Genomic DNA, 20,936 nt, shown 5'->3' on the forward strand with positions numbered 1-20,936 from the left:
TCCCATCTACAATATATGTTCTTAATGCTGACACTCAGTTACATTACCCATACTCCTCTTACACTAAGACCGCTATCCCTTCATACAAATATGTGGTTGTCAAACTAGAGCGTAAAGAACAATTTCTCCATCAGGTGTATTTATATATGTGTTTATTTTAGCTCTCCATTAGTGATGGGCGAATTTATTCGCCAGGCTCAAATTTGTGGCGAATAAATTTGCAAAACCGCTGCATCAAAAACGAGACATCAGCGTCGTTTCACAAATTTTTCGCCGTTTCCCGAATTTCGCAGGATATTCGCTAATTTTTCAGTGAATCGAAATGCCCCAAATTCGCCCATCACTACTCTCCATGCATTTTCAGCATTGGAATGTATGATTAGGTCAATTTTCAAGCATTCACTGCTATATAGAAGATGCCAGCTGCAGAGAAATGTATCCACAGGTAAAGAATACATAGCAGCTACTCCACCTGTGTGTTTTGAGCTCAGAACATTAATGTTGGCCCTCAGGGAGTATAGGATTTATGTTGGCTCACTGTGCCCCCCCCAAGGGCTTAGGCTAATTTGGCAACAGAGGTGGGCTGCTCTAGCAACAGAAAATAAAGAAAGCAGATGGGGTTGGTAGGAATATGAGGAACTGATGCAATAATAATATGTTTATGGCGCAATTAGATTCTCATTTGAAATCTAAAATTGCAAAACTAAAAAAAAAAACTTGCTTATAGATACCTATATCAGTATATAAAGTACTGCTGTTATTGTCAGTAAATGTTCTACTTAAAGGAGAAGTAAAGCCAAAAAATTAACATGGCTAAAATGCCATATTTTATATACTTAACTTATTGCACCAGCCTAAAGTTTCAACATCTCAATAGCAGCAATGATCAAGGAATTCAAACTTGTCACAGGGGGTCACCATCTTGTAAAGTGTCTGTGACACTCACATGCTTAGTGGGCTTTGAGCAGCTGTTGAGAAACTTATTGTAGGGGTTGTTGCAAATTATCAAGCAGAAAATGAGGTTGGCCTGTAGTATAAGCTGATGCTACAAGGCAGATTATTAAATTCTGATTCTAGTTGCACTGGTTTCTGTGCTGCAGTGTAGTAATTATCTGTATTTATACATTTATATTTTATGTGTACTGTATATTTTGAGTCGGCCCCTTAGCTCAGTAACAGCAGCACAGAGCATTTGCAGTAAATCAGCAGAAAAAAAGATGGGGAGCTCCTGGGACATCTTTGGAGGCACAGATCTTCACTGCTAAAGGGCTATGATTGTCTTAGGCTTGTACATAAGCCCAAAATATAATGAATTTCTAGCCTATTTCTTTAATGAAACTTTAGTTCTCCTTTAAACCATAGCTAATATGGTGCAGATACAGAAATCATAGTAATCTGCTTGCAACCAATTAGTTAGCATCCAATCAGAATAAACCTGCAGACCATCAGTAGGTGCGCCCTGATGATTATTTAGAACCCCTACCCACCAAGTATTATGGACAAACTGAAGGCAAAGGGAAGATTTAGGGTGCCAGAACTTGGAAAACTGCTTAGAAGTGACCTGAGAAATGTCAGATGGCTCTAAGCAAAGCAACATCACAAAAACAAGATGGAAAATTGGCCAGTAATGTAAAATGTATGCTATAAATCAGAAACCTAGCATCTACTTCCATAAGTTATTTCACATATGCAGATACAAATGTGCAGTTTGAAAAGCCATTTAATATCTTTATCTGCTTTGTGCTGCAACATGACATTTCAAAATGCTCTCATTATGACTCATTTAGTTATTTTTACTAGTAATGGCCTTGACATTATGCAGCAATAGTGGTTGTACATACAAATTAGAAAAAAGTAGTTCTTTTTCTCTATAATCTTTAAAGGCAGTACTTTTCTGACACAGAAAAACAAACCAATGCAATTGATATAAGGACTCATGCTTACAATATAAAACTAAAGAGTAGAGTGTGAATACTGAACGTCAACCAGATATGAATGAATGAAATAAAAATAGTTCAATATCTTCCACATACAACTGCTATGTGCAGTGACGTATTTACATAAGGGCGATCCTGATGGTCACCTGTGATCTTTAATACTAAGGGGTGCTCAATGCCATTGAAAGGGGCGAGGTTGGTACAGATCAAGGGTGCATATTTGGTGGATCAGGTGCAGCCCAAAGCAAATTAATAATTAATCCACCCCTGTCTGTATGGGAAAAATGGAAGACGGGTTTCTCCAACAGTGGAAAAGACCAAAATTGCCTGTACAGCCTGTCATCTGGTTTAATGGAAATGGACCACTGCTAGGATAGGCTGATTTTGACATGTGAATTTCTGGGCTTAAAACCTTCTGGGTGATGAGTGGTTGGTATTACAATAATTGACAGTTGGTAAAGGCAGTTCTGGGATTTTCTCCACCAGTGAAAATACACCAGTTGAGTAGCCACCTAGCCTGATGTTAGCCTAAGAGACATTCCTTTAGGAATAAATACCTATACTATACTTTGCACAAATTTGCCTCAAACTAGTAGGAGGTCCTTTAAAAGTGGGCTGTAATGTACCCTACACTTTGAACCATATTCAATTCAGTGAGAAAACCTACCTATCTCATGGTTTATTTCATGAAAATGCACTAGAAGTCTGTGAGTACATCCAGATTTGAATTAGAAACATATTTCTTTTCTCATTTAATTGAGTTTTGCCAGTCAGTACCATGCACAATGGTTTTTCATGCCAGAACTCCCAGAGACACCTTGTACTTTGCACCTTTATACATATGCACTTTCATTTAAATATGTATCTGGCAAGAAGGCCAGTCTTATAAACTGTGAAGTCCCAATTTGGACTGTTTTTGTGGAGCCTCCTACATTGGCTAGAAGATGACAGGGGCTGTGAGGCTGAGCAGGCAAATGGTGGCTTTTGACTGCCTCTGTAAGGCTGCTTGTTTATGTCTTCCCCAGCATTTTGTGGCACATTCTGGCTTTCAAGCGTTTCATGATGACACACTGCTGCCTCCAAACATTTCATAACACACTAGGGCCCTGTGTCCCCCAAGCAGCTCATAACATTGTGGTCTCCGGGCATTTTATAACAGATACAAATTCTGGGGTTCATTTACCAACACTGGGCAAATTTGGCCATGCTAACCAATCAAATTCCTGCATTCATTGATGACTGATTGGTTGCTGTAAGTAACTGCCAATGGGCAAATTTGCCCAGTGTTGATAAATGAGCCCCAGTACTAGTCACAGCCCCACTGGGTGCACAGGGTGCAGGGCACAATTGGGCAAAATAGGTTCCATTGCCCTAAGCCAGTCCTGTGTGGCATTATTTTCCTAAACATCCCCAGTGCAAATATAACAATGAGCAGCATAGATACTCTGACTAAAAAAAATGTAAATGTAGCCAAGCCCTACACTAAAAATCTCCTCAACTAGTCAGTGCTGGAAGTAAAAGACATGCTGGCATTCAGTGTTCACAATACTGTTAAGGAGCTTCTGATGCATATTGGATTTATTCCAAACCAATAGCAGATGTCCGCACCACCTGACCATAAACACAATAGAGGGGCACTGCCCAGTCCTACCAGTGCACACAGCCCACTTTCCCACAATGCACTGCTTCTGAGTCAGGGCATGTCAGGTATCCTCACACAAGACCTGCATTTTGAATGGGGGACTTCACAATGTTTCAGGGGTGGGGGTCAGGGAGAGATTGTGAGGGGGGAGAATGGGAGGGGATGAGGGGGACCGGCACAGATTCAATGCACAGATTTCTCCCTTTGTCACTGTGTCTCTGATTCTTTCTGCCTAAGAGGGAGACGTTGCTGTGAAAATTCTGAGACAACCAAGGAAGCGAACGAGAGGTCCGAAGCATTAACATCTCTATTGCCGCAGTAGGCGGAAAGGCATCTTTCTGTGTGCTGTGTCTGAGGGTCCAGCGTTTCAGTCAAAAACAGAGTACTGGTACTAAACACACAACAAAATATGTCATAGATAAAGATGTAAAGGAGATCTTTTAATTTCACTTCAGAATTCATCTCAGACTGCAGTAAAAGAAAGAAATGACACTCCCTGCTGTTGCCCTTGGTTACCTACACAAGCATAGTCTTCTTACAAAACTATATGGCAGCCATTTTGAAAACGGTGCAATGATTTACAAAGGGTATTCTCTATAGTCTGTGTATACTACAAGTACCAAGACTGATATTTTTTTACTGTGCTTGATATCAAATCAAAGAACCATAACAGTTTCAACAGCTTAGGAATAAAAGCTTCATAGTAGGATCAATACCACAGGATTCCCCAGACTCTAAGGATGGGAGGGTGACTTTTGTGTAAACATTTTTGCTCTGAAAATGTCCCTACTCTCTATAGCTAGTATCAGACTAGAGGGAACAGCAGTAAGTGTAAGCGGAGAGAAACAAAACTTTTAATTTGTGGCAACATTCTTTATATTCTAAATTCTAAAGCTATATGGGGGGCAGGAGGGATTTAATTCATATACATATATAGGGTTGCCAACTTGCCACCTGTCTGGTTTTGACCTGGATAGGCCAGATTTTTGAGGGGCTGTCCAGGGCAAAACTGCCTGCTCGGTTTTACAAATTAGGAAATCAGGGCAGGATTCCCTAAAATTGATCCCACTAATATCGCCACATTATAGCGCAGCCACCAATGACACATCCCGTCCCTGGTACATCATGTGCCGCCCCATTACATCACGGCCCTGTCTCCCACTACATCACAGTCCCACCTCCCTGCCCGAAGTTAGTCGGGAGGAAAGGTGGCAACCTTAGTTGAAAATGGTGTTGCATTTTACATAGTATAACACTTCAGTATATGTTTGCTTAGCTGTTCAGTAGACGCACAGGCAGATTAATTTATGAATCACCAAATAATCACAACTGGGTGGCAGATCAGGGACACAATTGTGACATCACTTCATGAACCTGTCTTTAAAGGTTGCTTTTTATAAGAGGGAACAGGGTCTATCAATCAATGCCCAAACATGCAAGGGAACTTATAGGAACATATTTCATATTTTAATATTTATATTATCAGGATTTGTATGAAATTGATACACCCAAATAATTTGCCCATTTATAAAAGAAATGATTACTGTGTCAGTCATGTTTGTTTCTGCCCATTGGTTCTGCACTAAAGAGGCAGTTTACCCTGTTGTTCAACATGAGTTCAGTAAATGTGGCTTGCGCTAAAAAAATTGCCAATTGTTTAAATCATGAAAAATGTATGTTTTTTGTTATTTCTTGAGCTAAGCAGGGCAAGCAGGGAAATGAAGGCTCTTCCATGTTTAGTCGTTGCAAGGTAGATAATTAGTGAACAGATAAACAGTCAATTATGCAAGGGGCTTATCTGTGCACTGGTATCTACCGTGCAAGGAGCAAACATGAAGTAGCTCCAGTTTCCTTGTTTGTACTTTTTAGCCCAAGATATATAAAACAAATATTCTGTAACTAAAACAATTGGGGGAAAGTCTGCGTCTCTGAGTGTATCGATATTAATACGGGTCACAGCCCCACATTCAGAGTCAAACTGCTGCACACTTCGCAGCCACGAGAAACACGTTCCCCTTACAAACACCACCCCCCACTTCAATGAGGGAGATGACAATACTGAATTACGTCTAAGATTGACCCACAGTATATTCGTTTCAGTTTAAATAATTCTAAATTCTACCCCAGCGTTGTCTGTTGTTTGCCCTCCCCTTCACCCATAGAACGTCCCACCCGGTATCGTTCGCGGATCGGTGGCCTATAGCAAGCCGTATTCGTTTTTTATCCCCCTGCCTAACAAAGCTAAAAGGCGCCTGACGCGCGTTTCTCCTGCTAATAGCAGGCTTTATCAAAGGCCTTTGACTCTGAATGTGGGGCTGTGACCCGTATTAATATCGATACACTCAGAGACGCAGTCCTCACTGGTTTCTCCTTCCAGTGGATTGGGAGGGCTAAACCAGTATTGAAGGGGTGGCTAACTGGAAAGTTAAGCAATTCAGACTGGGCATTTTACCCACTGTTTCCTAGTGAATGGTTAATTTTCATCATTCCTACCCCGTGCTCATTCCGAGACCCATTTAGTGGTCTACCCTCCACCTCTGTGCCAGTCAATTTCGACTATAGCCCTGTTTTTTCCCCCTGACCTTACACTTCTTTTAACGTTTTCCTGGACTTATATATTTTATTTAACTATTAATAAAAGTTAAGTTTTAGCTTTGATTTGTTCTGTGAGCCATCGGATCCAATGGTGGGGAGGTGCACTACGTAGGGTTAACTTTTTCTCCTTCTCGTAGATAAAAAATGGAAACTCTATTTATATAGTCATCTAGTATAGTCATATAAAGTTTCCATTTTTTATCTACTACTTTTGGACTGATCAATACGTGAGTTTACCAGTGTGCCCTGCACCAACATTTATGTTTTGTACACGGATTGTCTGCTCCCCTGAGCTGAGGGCCTGGGGCTGGAGCACCTAGGCCACGTCTCTATTTTGGTTAGTGATTCCACAAGTTTGAATTTGCTTTATGCTTAAAATGTTCTTTGCTCAGACATATGTCCACCTCTGACATGAGTACAAAATAAAGTTATTTTTTTTAAGTATTCTACCTCTTACCCATTCTCACTTGTACATATGATGTCAACATCCCTTATCCTCAATATTTGTCTTTTCTTTGTCGCCTACCCAATCTCTCCATCTCTTTGTATTTTCTATACATACTCACTAGTCTCTTCACTTTCCTCTCCATATCACACAGCAATCTTTTCTGTCTCTCAAAATGATCCATTTCTATGTCTACTACCGAACTTTTCTATCTAATATGCATGTTCTCTGCACCTCCAGCTCACCCATCTTATCTCTTTGTGGTTCCCATTTGTGTCCTACCAAGTTTTCTTTCCCTTGCCTACCCTCTCTTCTTACTTATTCACTATTTCTTTATCTGTCAGAACTCTCTTTCTTTATTTCCTACCATCCCTTTCTGCCACCTGTTTCGCATATTCTAGGAATAAACAGCCTACACATAAACATTGTTCTGTCTTTTTTTTTCGGAATCTCTTGTTCTACATTTTTCTCTGTGTCTCGCCACTCCCTCTATTCCTGTTTCTTACCCAGTATTTTTTTCAGTTTGCTACTAGGTGTTATGATCCATTCCTCCAAAGAGACACTGCAATTCCTATTCTCTTCTTACCTTGCACCACCAGTCGTCCTTGTGCTGTCCGGCGCACTCTAGTTCCAGGTTTGTTTGCAGCACACACATAAACCCCAGAGTGATGAACAGTCAAGTCTGAAATCATGAGGTTCCCATTCCCTACCACCTGTATACCTTCCACGCCAATTGGGCGTCCATCTGCAAAACAATTGATGAGAAGTACAGAGGTACTGGTCATTTCCTTCAGGAGAAGTTTATGTACTGAAGACATTTGACGGCTGGAAAATCGTGGATTGGCAATGTGATGTCTCATATAAATAGCTGCTCATTAAAAGAGGATGCTTTGGAAAGATCTTTCTAGCTCCAAGCCTTTCTACAAATTATACAGGTACATGGGGTGTGGTATGCCCTACATGTGTAAGAATTAAATTGATGTTTAGGTGCATTGAAGAAGCCTTTAACACATGTAGAGTATTTAATAACAGACACTGAGATATGTGATTTTGTGAATTAAAGTCTTTTTAGTATACAGTTTACAAAGTATGACTGTATGATTTGAAGGAATGCATGAATAGATTTCAAAATACATTAAGAACCAAATATGGTACTTTATATAAATAAGTCATATCTCACCAAGTCGGCTCCAGGATACAATAGGACGGGGGTTTCCCGTGGCCATACACTCAAGGATTGCTGTTTGATGAATTGTCTTAGTGAGGTTCTCGGGGCCAACCAGGATCATTGGGTCTTTGTAACCAGTGGAATGGACATCTAGGAAACACATTATTTAATTACTTGTCACACATTCTAGGCTTCTTTGAACCTGTGGCCGTAACTTTGTCCCAAAAAAAAAGAATTGGAGCAGTCAATTGGTGACCACTGGCTTTGTTTATGAACTGTTCAGTGTTATAGAATAAAGATGCATATATCTAGATTTCAAAACTTCATTGCCTAATCTCCATTGGCTGCTGTTGATCAAGACAGATATCAAAATTATTTCTATCTTCAGCAATATAAATTCTATGGGGGAAGTGTAATAAAATTCGCAAAGAGAACACATTTTCGATGAAAAAATTTGCATGTTGCAATGTAATATTATTTATTAGGCTTTTATTGCATTTTGAACCTTTAACGCCTGCTTGAAGGTGGCGTAAACTTAGAGCAACTTTTTCATTAAGAAGTTTTATTACATACACTGCACACTATCGCCAGCTATAAAATTCTCAATCACTATCCTACTGTCATGTGAGGGGCAAGGTGTTCACAAAGGCAAAATTGTTCACGGCGCAAACATTAATTCACATTGTGAACAAATTGAGAATGATTTTTGCATTAGTGACCAATATTACAGTCCCCCCATGTGTTTTAATTTAGAAAGTAATAGTCAGACAGGTAATTCAAGCCTTTGAAGATGTTTCTGCTACTTTTACAGTGCATTATGTGAATAGGCACAGCCCTTGATAAATACATGAAACACACTATTATAATTAACTGCTTAAATGATTATATAGCATTGGTTTCATGGAGTAAATTTTAGGATCCCACACCTGTGACTTTCAGGGTTGCGGAAGGACTGTACTTCACGCCTGCTGCATTGGTGGCCACACATCGGTATGTACCGGCATCTTCAGCACGTATCGCAGTTATCTGTAGGACACCGGTTGGCAGTAGGGTGTACCTGTGTAGGAAGTGAGAAAGACGTTATTCTAAGGCAGGGGTTTTTTAATCACTTGGGTTTGAAAGGCCCTGCTACCTCAATTTCAAGATGACCTGACCATCATGGTATTTTGACATCATTACACAACTGTTATACATTTTTCTTTAAACATGGTATGTTAAATATTTCAAGTGCTGCATTATATTGCATAGTTTTGCTTCTTCTACAGATAAAAGTTAAAATCAATCTCTCACCTGAGGTTCCATGTATCAATAATCTCTCCATTACGTTCCCATACAATTTCTGGTTCTGGTAGCCCATGGATCTGGCATTGAAATCTAGCTACGCCACCTTCTTCTAAAGTCGTATCTTGCGGGAAGATGTAGAAATCAGACATGACTGCATAAAAAGAAGAGAGCTATTATTATTATTATTTTTATTTCCCTTAATGCATATAGTGTCAACAGGAAGGACTATGCAGTGTTATAATAGTGTTAAACCTGCACTTTTACAACTGCCCTCAGGCTCACCAAAAGGCAAAGAAGAGACTGTCCTAAATCATTATTTCACATTAAAGGATTGTAAAATAAAACATTAATAGACATTATATACAGTTGATATTGTTTTTTGTTATAGTTTATTCTTGAAATGGTTTGATGTAGCTTATGTATGCTTTAGCCCTCAAGAATGTAATCACATGTAATCGCATTGGGGAAAGATTTGGGCTGTTTTATTAAATTTGAGTTTAATTAGAAAGTTCAGGAAACGGGTCTATTTATGAGGGTTCTATAGTAAAATTGACAGCTTTTAGAAGTCACAGAGGTGTCCCACAACCATATAAAGGCACAGGAATTGACTTTTTTTTGTAAAAATCTATTTTACAGGTTAATAATGGCACTTGAATTGTATAATAGTGAACTCTGAAGACACCTGTAAATCGGCCAGACCCAGGTAAGAAGCATTACATGAATAATGATCAAACACTGAGCAATATATTGCCAATATATAAATAAAAAGGTATTAATTGGGTTGTGGCTGATTAATCCTCAGTGAATGTTTGACCAAATACCAAACCGAATTTGCAAATTATAATCTGAAAAAAAAACCAAAATAATGTTTTTCATGTTAAAAAAAATATGTTGCATTTAGCTGCCCAGCACATGACTTATCTGTTTCCAATTCAGTTAGGCTAATCACTAAAGAGTCAACAGTCGTCATCAAAATTCCATGTAGTGCTACATAAAGCTCATTGAGCTGCAGTTGTATAAAAAAAATCTGTAAATGTCCCAAAATGCAATGCCCATGCCCATGGCATGAAAACACACATCTTTGCCACCTAGCCATAACATCATTATATTTTGTCTGTAAGGGCTACAAACTATTGTAAGTGATTGCACCATACAGAGGGAGAAACATTTCCCCAGTAATGAACACAAACCAATACAGTTTTCCCTCAGTAATGAACACAAACCAATACAGTTTTCCCTCAGTAATGAAGACAAACCAATACAGTTTTGCCCTAGTAATGAACACAAACCAATATACTTTCCCCTAGTGATAAATGCAAACAAATACACTTTCCCCAGTAATAAATACAAACCAATAATTTCCCCCATTAATGAACACCAACACTCTTTCCCCCAGTAATAAATACAAACCAATACACTTCCCCCCCCCAGTAGTGAACACAAACCAATACATGCAAACAGTACTTTACATAATATTGTAATTTTTATGTCTGCAATGTGCTGGACCAGTTTACAGCGGGAAATCACTAGATAGAGCACTGCATATAGCTGTTTGCCTTTATATTTTGCTCAAATGCACATCAATAATCACTACCCTAGGTTTTCCACTTGTCAGCAAGAATTCTGAAACATGACAAAGAACTATGCTTAAAAATGCATATCTCTGTATTTCAAGGTTTTCCTGAGAAAAACCACCAAGGTCTTCATGACCTCGTAAGTAACTAAATACATTTATCATTGCAATATTGGTTTTGTTTTTTGCTTATTTCCTGCTTTTTACTTCTGCTCCAACTACAATTTGCTGCTTCAATTCCAGGCTTTTACCTTCAGTCTATATATATATATATATATATATATATATATATATATATATATATATATATATATATATATATATATATATATATATATATATATATATATATATATATCCTATTTTGCACAAATTCTCCTGTCTTTATCCCTTCATTTAAACTTCTTCTCATCCCATTGTCTATTGGTGCTGATATCTAGTTCTGCTTCCTTTCCAAACACCCTCTCAGCCAATGGGGTAATTGTAATGCCCCATCCAAATCCATCGCTTTGATATCACATTTGATTCCACTAAGTCTTCCAACCTGGGGTCTCATTTTGCTAACAATAAAGGGCAATATAAACATACAAATGAAACGGTTTATGTTCTTTTTTTTTTTTCATTTTACTTGAAACGTGAAGCTTTATAACTTACTATTGTTATATTCCCTTTATTTTGGATGCATGGTTGTAACTAAAGAGGAAGCAGACCCTAGGGAGTCTGGGATGTATAAGGGGCCCAATGAGGTGTTAAACGATAACTTGTCTATTGTACAACTGCAGAATTTATCAGTGCCTTATAAATAAGGTGTATAAATAATCATTATAATAACCCGCATTCATTTCTGGAGATGTGTTAGTCCAAGAATCTCACCACCCGCTACTGTCTAGTCAAGAATGAGAAATCACAGCAATAGCCATTTATAGATTCTATAAACAATAGAGAGTATGTATTTAGGAAAGCTTACTGAGTGATCTGTTTGATAACCTATTTTTATAAATGGCATAAACATCAACAAATTATATTGGTAAGGGCAATTATATTATTCCTTTAAACTTTTAAAATCCCCATGACCTAGGACTGATTAGGAATCATTTTATATGCCTACTGCATTAATGCCTATCAACTAGTAGTGCAATGTGTATCTTGCATTTGAGCAGATTACCAGCCAACATGTGGATTACATGTTTCATGGGGATTTTCATATTACTTTAAAGAGATCATCTGCTGTAAACTAGAAGTCATGTGGATCATGTTAAATGAAAATTTCAGCACCAGATGACAACATGACTTTATCCTGTTCCTTTCATTGTTATATTCCAATGATGCTTGCACAGCTCGTATGGCGGAGTTAGTATTATCTTTATATCATCACGTTTGTTCCTAGGGTAGGTCTCAAAGAAACGTAGGAGCCTGCCCAGACTGCCAAACAGCGACATGTCTATGCTGTAAATTATACCTGGGTTTTTTGAAGGTTTATTGAAAAACCATTAAACAAGAGTCAAGTTGTTGCCTGGAAACCTTCCGTCTGTATGAAAGAAAATATCTCTCACTATGATATGCTGTTTGGAGTATGCTGATCCTGGACAGGTTCTATAGGTATACGAGTGAAAGTAAGACACATTGGTCCCTACAAGATAACAAGGCTTTAGAACATTTGCAGTTCTGTTGCCGTAGTGCTTGGTGACAATAGAGCAGACTTTGCCTTTTTATCCAAGTGGCAGTTGGATGCATGTAAGTCTGCCAGTAGACACTCTTCACATTGCAGTTCACATGTTCTTGCTCTTCAGGCTGTCAGTATAGCACTGGATGTCTGGACCTTTTCTTGTGACAGTTGTGTTCAACTGAATGTTGGAAATGTAAATCTTTGTTTGAAGATATTGTTTCTAAATGACAATAGTGCCGCTTCTTTCTTTGATTGATGACAATGTGCTAAAATGACAGTTGGGCAGACACAGGTGATTGGCTTATGATCATGCTTGCAGTTTTTGAGTGATATGTGTTTCAACCTAGTGACACTTTGTCCAAGTAATGATAGGACACATTCTGGTCTTTTCAGATGCACTTTGTCCAAGTGACAATGGGCTACACTGAAGTCCTTCCATGCTTGTGCTGTATCAAAGCAGCCATAGGAAAGATTTTGGCCTTTGCATGGTGACAGTGACCTGATCACATCCTGCCAATCAAATAAATGTGAAGCATCACTGGGCAGCAGCCTCTGGATCTGACCTACATTCCGCTGGGGCAGCCAGAGCAGGATTAATGCAGCTTGTGCAGAAAATCCTCAGGAACCAATGCTGCCCACCATTCTCCCTCTGTGCTGCATATGTAGCATTAACCCTTTCCACTTCCCATTAAAGCATTTGTGGTGCTGGAGGTTTTTTTGAGGAAGGGGAGTCTCTACACCAACGACTGTTGTTGCTGTATAATTTGTGAAAGCAACTTGAGGAATTAGAATAAGAAAATATGCAACAGGATAAATGTAGAAGATGATATCTCCATGTAGACTGCAGGGAAGTAAATAGAAATACCAACTGCCTATTGAACTACAATCTATTAGGACAGCAGCCTGGCTTCTGACACCTCTTATTGGCACAGACCCAACGGAAGCTGTCTCTCCTATTTGCAAAAGTAGGCCAGATTCTCACGTGACTGGAGCTGCTCTTCAGCAATTCCGGCTCGTTTGGGGTGAAAGAGCTGAAAATAGCTCCTGCGGTAACTGTGCCTGCTAGTCAGTTGGGAACTGTGCCAGGTGTCCCCTGTAATTCTCACACCCTAGGTGTCCAGCATGGATAATCATGCCATTTCTTCTTAGACTGTCCCACATGTAGAAGTCCATTGGGGCAACTTAGTATCCTAATGGTCACCATGTTTTCATGTGTAAAATTTTTTTCTTTGTTAGTATCATCCACCGCAGAGTACATACATAGTAACATAGTGACATAGTAAGTTAGGTTGAAAAAAGACACACGTCCATGAAGTTCAACCTTTTGACTCTTTTTTTTTTTTAACCTGCCTGCTAGTTGATCCAGAGGAAGGCAAAAAGGAGGACAGTTACACACACAAATATATATATATATATATATATATATATATATATATATATATATATATATATATATATATATATATATATATATAAATATATATACCAATAGTTTCCAGACCAGCACTCCCTTTAGTATAAAAAACATAATTTTTATTGTTGCATAGTATCAATATCCAACGTTTCATCCTTAAAAAAGGTCCCAGTGGGGACCGAAACGTTGGATATTGATACTATGCAACAATAAAAATTATGTTTTTTTACTAAAGGGAGTGCTGGTCTAGAAACTATTGGTGTATACAAGATTACCGTGCAGCCCTCCTTCTATCTAAATTAGCCTTGGAGTGCGGATACTCATTGGAAAGTTTTATATATATATATATATATATATATATATATATATATATATATATATACATGTTTTTGGTTGCTGTTCCTGACGAAGGTTCTGGTTTAGGACCAAAACGTCAAATAAACTCTCCTTTTTTGCACAATTTACAAACCCTGAGTGTGACAGTCTTTACCTTTTGATATAATATATATATATATATATATATATATATATATATATATATATATATATATATATATAATATGGTCAAAGAAAACCAGCACCAAGGGACTTGAAGTAAGCCAAAACTGTATTTAAAGCATATGTATCACCGACGTTTCGGTCCCCATTGGGACCTTGAGAAAGGTCCCAATGGGGACCGAAACGTCGGTGATACATATGCTTTAAATACAGTTTTGGCTTACTTCAAGTCCCTTGGTGCTGGTTTTCTTTGACCATATTGTATACTAATTTATTCCGTGCACAGGGGCAGCCATTAAGAGGCTTACCTGACATGTGGTGCTGTCTACCAGGAAAATTTATATATATATATATATATATACAATATACAGGGTTTTTTCAACCACTGCTAACAACATAGTTAGAATTGCTATCTACAATTTAGTACAAGACTTAATGACTGTTCTACAAGCCTTCTCTCTCAAAAGCATGTCCCCAAGTCCCTAGCAATGGCTCTCAGCCAAAGCCTTAATGATGCCTTCATCAAGTGCTTACAGGTTTCAAAGATATACACACCACTCTGAACATTGTGGCTTGCCAATGCCAATTTGTCTTATCTCTGACTGAACAGTAACTACACTATCCATTTCGAGTGTATTGGATAACCATGGCAGTGTGAGTGGGAAGAGGACCCTGCCGCCATTTTCTTGTTGATCCAAATACAGCAAGACAAAAGCCAACAGTCTCATTATAGCCCATCCTTTTTGTGGGAATACAAACCTCCTCACTTGTGGGGATGTGTCATTTTATGCTGCAATTATCAAGCAAAATTTTAAATGCTGGCTTTAACAGGAGTGCAATTAGAGTTCTTTGTTTGATACAGTAATGGGCAGCCATATCACCACCAAAAAGGAAGAAAAATAAGAGGTGCTTCATTGTCCTGTTCTGTTTCACTGAGTGAAATTGCTTAATTAAAATAATTACAATTCTCTAGTATGTCTGGTTTTCCCTTTACTCTACAGCTCTCCCTATCAAATGATATGATCACAGAGTCCCTAGATTGGGACATCTGGCACTGTACCATTCCATTTAGAGTGTCACCCTTTATTTGCTGCAAGGGAGTCAAGGTAAGGCTCTAACATGACCGGGCTTTAAAAAGAAGGCAAAATCCCTTAGTCTGAGTGACAGAAATTGTTGCAGACAATCAGCAGTCTCTTTAGACAATGTGAAAGCTCCTTGAAAAGCATCAAGCCTAGGAACTGAAGCATTACATGTTACAACCAGCATTCACTTGGCTTAGCAGAAACATCTAGTGCTTGAGTTCCTACAACAACTCTATCGTGATGCCTTAAGCTGCTGGTTGTGCTCTCGGTGTACAGTTCATTATATATTTAACAGACATTTCTGAAAGCCTTTGGATCTAGCATGTTCACATGAACATATTAATTGTTGGAGTCAACACCCCTGAAAATTGCCTGTGTGCCCATCAATTGCAGCAGGTACTCAATAATAATCACTAGCTTTGATGATGTTACATAAATAAATGCCTATCTGTTATTTTGGAGAATTAACTACTGGAGACTTTGCACAGCCCCCGGCACCAGCTGCATTTAGTTGTGCTTTAATGCTTCACTCCACCAGGTTGTGCAGTTTCATAAGGGAAGTTGTAACTATATGAGCCTGTTTCTTTTTAAATGCTTACATAGTAGCAATTCATTTAGTCCCTCTCTTAGTCTAGGACAGGGCTGTCCAACTGGCGGCCCGCGGGCTGGACCCCCCCCTTCTGTGGCCCCCCAGATGCTGTCTCTTCTTACCTGTCTGTTTACCATATGTAAACTTTAAAAGGTATCACTTCAGAGATTAACTGGCCCCTGCATTGTTTAAACCTCAAATTCAGACTCTAACCCCCTGTATTGTTCACACCTGTATTGTTCACACACTTTTAAGGGGAATTTCCTTTCTTTCTTTTTTAAACCCTGATTTGCTTGGCCTTTAATAGTTTTTCAACTTTATAAACCCCCTGGGGGCAATATAAGGGATTGGCTGCTGCTGGCTCAGGTACATGGGGCAATATGGTGGCTGCTGGCACAGGTACACAGATGTTTGCGGGCAATGTGATGGATTTTTGGCTGCTGCTGGAACAGATACAAATTGGGGAAATATGATGGATTCTTTTGGTTGCTGCTGGCATAGGTACAGATTGGGGGTAAAAATATGATGGATGTTTTGGTTTATGCTGGCACAGGTACAGATTGGGGACTGGGGGCAATCTGAGGGATTGACTGCCATTGGCATAGGTACAAATGGAGGCAATATGATAGGTGCTGGCACAGGTACAGGGGGCTATATGACTGGTAAGGTGTGAAATGGTAATGCAGGACTGGGTGGGGGGCATTGATTGAAGCCTTTGCCTAGGGTGCAAAATTACCTTAGCCCGGCCCTGCCTCCCTGTGTGTGCCATTCTCTGCTTGCCCAGTGCTGCTTGTGTGTGCCATTCTCTGCTTGCCCAGTGCTGCTTGTGTGTGCCATTCTCTGCTTGCCCAGTGCTGCTTGTGTGTGCCATTCTCTGCTTGCCCTATGCTACCTGTGGAATGGAAGCCTGTTAGGGTTTTGTTCTTGGGGTTTGTTAGCATTTGGTAATTGTTGTTAAGGTGTTTAATCATGTGTTGGAGGGGGGGGGGTTGTTGTATTATCCACAGGGGAGGATGAGGAATATGGATTTAAGGGTATGTTTTTAACATGACTTCAATTTTTCACATATGACTGATGAGGGATTTGCATGCAGTGAGCACCAACCATTTGTTTTTTTTGCTGTACTGCCACCGTTAATGTGGATATGATCTTAAAAGTTCTTGTGGTAATATGGGTGTGGTTTACAGTGGGTGTGGTTTAAAAGGAGGAGTGACCAACACTGACTTCCATTATCGGCCCTCCACCATATAGGCCAGTAAAATTTTGGCCGTCGGTACCACAGATCTTGGACAGCACTGTTCTAGGATATCCATTCTTACTCACAATAGAGCAGTAGTCTTTAGACATTTTTGGTTCTGGCCCCCTTTACTCTCAAATATTCTGTTGTGTCCCAAAATGGTACAGCTATATGAAAATATTGTTTGTTTTAATAGCCACTCCTCTATAGTTCAACTGATATCCAGACCTTAAATAAGCACTCACCCAACTACAGCAAAAGGTGAAGCAGAGCCTCAAACTGCTGAGGCACCAAGGGCTGCAAAGGGCCCTGAATAATGTGCAATCTCAACAAATATTTGGAAAAGAGGTCCAGCCTGCCAACTTCCAAAATGGCTGGTGGGCACACTACAAAGTGGGACTTTATACCTTCTAGATATGTCAAGCAAGAAAAAATCTGCAATTACAATGGTTTTTTTGTGTTGTGATCACAGAGAATTTCCGTGCTCGGATTTCTTCCTTTCATCTAGAGATGAAAAGGCAGATGCCCAATAGTGGAGACTGCATGAAGTGCCGATATATGAGACGGAGTTCATTAACTAAACTTATTCTTATTGCTCCAATTTTTGGTACTTTATTTATTAACTATATTAACTTTAATAGGACAGCAAAAATAAGTCTATGGCAGCATAATTGCTTTGTATCAGGTGCTGTATGAGGCCCCTTCTACCCCTTCTGTACAATCTGGCATCTTAAGCACTGTGGCAGGGAAATAAATCTTATATAACATTTATATTGTTTCTTTACTGGCCGCAGTGTGCTCAGGGAAGCCAGTAAAGCAGCTCATAACCTTTTATAAAAGAATCCAGCTATGATATGGAGGCTGAAAATGAGCCAGTAAAATATTTAAAATCCTTGTAAAACAGTTTGTTTTTACAGCCAGAGTGAGGGGAGCAATGTGGAGCTGGCTCCTGTTCTGTGCCACGACTTAGACTGGGAATTTGCTCAGGAAATGTTGCTCAGTGCAACAAGCATTAATTCTGTATATGTAAAAACAGAGTTGGAGTTAGAAAAAGAATGGGACCCTGAACACTGCAGGAAGGCTGGGTATTAGAGGTTTGGGGGAATTCTATAAATCAGGATTGTCCAACCTGCAGCCTTCCAGCTGCTTTCTGATGGAGCTGGAGGCTGCAGGTTGGTCATTCCTGTTTGTATTTACTGTTAATGCTATACAGGTATAGGATCTGTTATCCAGAATTCTTGTGACCTGCGGTTTTCCCAGATAAAGATTATTTCTGTAATTTGAATCACCATACCTTAAATATGCAAAAAGTTAACATTTAGAAATACCCAATTGTTTTGCCGCCAATATGGTTCACTGCACTTAGTTAACATTAAGTAAAAGGTACTGTTTTATTACTACAGAGAAAAAAAATTGTCTTTAAAAATTGGAATTACTTACTTAGAATGAAGTCTATGGGAAATGCTTTTCTGGATAAAGGGTTTCCAGATAAAGGATTCCATACCTGGACATTAATATGTCCTTTATCTACGCTACCTGGTGTAGAGGTGTTCGGGTGCCTCCAGGTGTCATGGGAGCACCACAACTAATAAACACAAATATAATAAATATAATCATTTATTTTTATTAAAACACACAGGTATTAAATTACAAACATTGATGGCATCACAGTCAGCCCACCAGAAATCAATATTACGCCTGCACTACTCAAGATTTAATGCTACCCCGTTCTGTTTTACACCCAGAAACCAATACAATATATAGGGTGCCATTGGCCTCACAGCAAACTGTTGTTGGAGAACCCCTAATTTTGCCCTCAGCTCAAATATCTCAATCTCTATCTCCATGTTTATTACATCCATTCTCTTTCCGATTCTACTTAACTCCTGTATGTGTCATGATGTGAGGTGCTGACCCTTTAAAAATATGTCTCCTGTGTTTGAAGCTCTTTTTCTTTGCCCCCCTGGGCCCTTAATGTCATCTAATCTGCATGGAACTCCCTGATACCCTCTCATTTTAGAACACAATCTACCCCTCAAAATTCGCCTGCTACCTTACCGCTATATATCAGGTTGTATCCAAGGACAAACTTTGGTTTCCCCACAGTTCAGCACTTGCAGGTCCTCCTCCACCTGTTTGAGACGATCTCCAAGTACAGAAAATAAAGTGCTAGAATCCTCAAAAATTCATTGAGGAGGGGGATTTAACAGAAAGAATAAAATATAGTATAGTATTTTTTTAAAAAAATTTTTGTTTTTTGTTTTTTAAAAAATTATTAACACCCACCGTGATTATTGTCGAAAAAGGACCACGCTAACCATTTGCAGGAGTACCCGATCCAGAGAGACGTCTGTATCTTCCGAGGGACGCCAAGGAGACACAGCGACTTTCGCGAGACTTTTACCAATCCCTTTGCAGTTTTACCGATCGTGTTTGTGAGTGTATTTTTATTCTATTAAACTGTTTTAAAGTGATCCCTGCACATGCCCCTCTCTATTTTTATCCATATTGCAACAACCCGGATAGTAGAAAAAGAGTGGAAACAGCGCGAACAGGACCTATCAGACGCTCTCCCTTAACTCACATTTGGTGAGTGAGCTGCACAACCGGTTGTACCGGAATTGTGGCAAAGTATTCTACGTTATCTTTCCTCTAATCCATAGAGTGTGGATCTTAAACGGAAAAAAATCTAAGGGGAAGTTTAACCCACACTAAATATTCATTAATCACATTAATTTTCACCTACTGCACAATGAATGTGTTTTAAGTAATGAATAATACTGCATTCACTATCACTTGGAGAGAAATCGCTGGCATTTATTAATTCACCGAATAAATTCACTTTTTTCATTTTTTATTTTTTTATATATTTTTTTCATATTTTTTTTCATTTTTTATTTCTTATTTGTTATTTTTCATTTATATTTTCAAAATTTCACAACTTCACATTTTTTTTGGGCTCTCTTCTTCTAAGTTAAATAAAAGAACACTATTATCACTGTCAATAATCACGGTGGGTGTTAATAATTTTTTAAAAAACAAAAAACAAAAAATTTTTTAAAAAAATACTATACTATATTTTATTCTTTCTGTTAAATCCCCCTCCTCAATGAATTTTTGAGGATTCTAGCACTTTATTTTCTGTACCTTACCGCTATAGACAGCTACCCCTCTCTTTTACCAGGACAGGCATGAGATCTGCTGTCTGGAAACCCATTATCCAGAAAGCTCAGAATTACAGAAAGTCAATCTCCCATTGACTCTTTTATATCCAAACAATCCAATTGTTTAAAACTGATTTCCTTTTTCTCTGTAATAATAAAACAGTACCTTGTACTTAATCCAAACTAAGATATAATTAATCCTTATTGGAAGCAAACCAGCCTATTGGGTTTATGTAATGTTTACTAGTAGACTTAAGGTGTGAAGATCCAAATTACAAAAAGATCCATTATCTGGAAAGGTCCCAAGCATTTTGAATAACAGGTTCCATATCTGTATTATTATCAACCTAATTTATATACAGTATTGACTGACATATTCTACAGAAATTTTGTATCTGTTCCTGCCCCAGTGGTACTTTCACCTTCACAGGCACATATCATGAGCAATATTATCATTTGAACTGCTTGAGTGTGGGAGGAAACCAGAGTACTGGAAGGAAACCCATCCAAGTAATTCACATGCCTAAATTATAAAGATGCAGCGGAGGAGGATTAGGCTGCTCTAAACTCACCCCCTGTGTGTTCTTCTAGGTGCAGCTCCACTTTAGTGCTCCGAGTGCTCTGCCATCACTGTTCCCACTG

At 38.8% G+C, this 20,936-nt stretch overlaps 1 protein-coding gene across 1 annotated transcript in view; it reads right to left on the minus strand.

Moving 5' to 3' along the window:
• The window catches only part of igdcc3.L (immunoglobulin superfamily, DCC subclass, member 3 L homeolog), a 66,660-nt gene that overhangs the window by 16,457 nt on the left and 29,267 nt on the right, over nt 1-20,936 (minus strand). Inside the window, exons 3-6 of the mRNA XM_018253289.2 lie at nt 9,078-9,222; nt 8,714-8,844; nt 7,800-7,937; nt 7,206-7,364 (exon numbers count right to left, since the gene is read on the minus strand). Of these exons, the coding sequence (XP_018108778.1) occupies nt 7,206-7,364; nt 7,800-7,937; nt 8,714-8,844; nt 9,078-9,222 (573 nt within the window). The remainder of the gene's footprint in view (nt 1-7,205; nt 7,365-7,799; nt 7,938-8,713; nt 8,845-9,077; nt 9,223-20,936) is intronic.

This window comes from Xenopus laevis, chromosome 3L (genome assembly GCF_017654675.1).
Source record: "Xenopus laevis strain J_2021 chromosome 3L, Xenopus_laevis_v10.1, whole genome shotgun sequence".
Lineage (NCBI taxonomy): Eukaryota > Metazoa > Chordata > Amphibia > Anura > Pipidae > Xenopus > Xenopus laevis.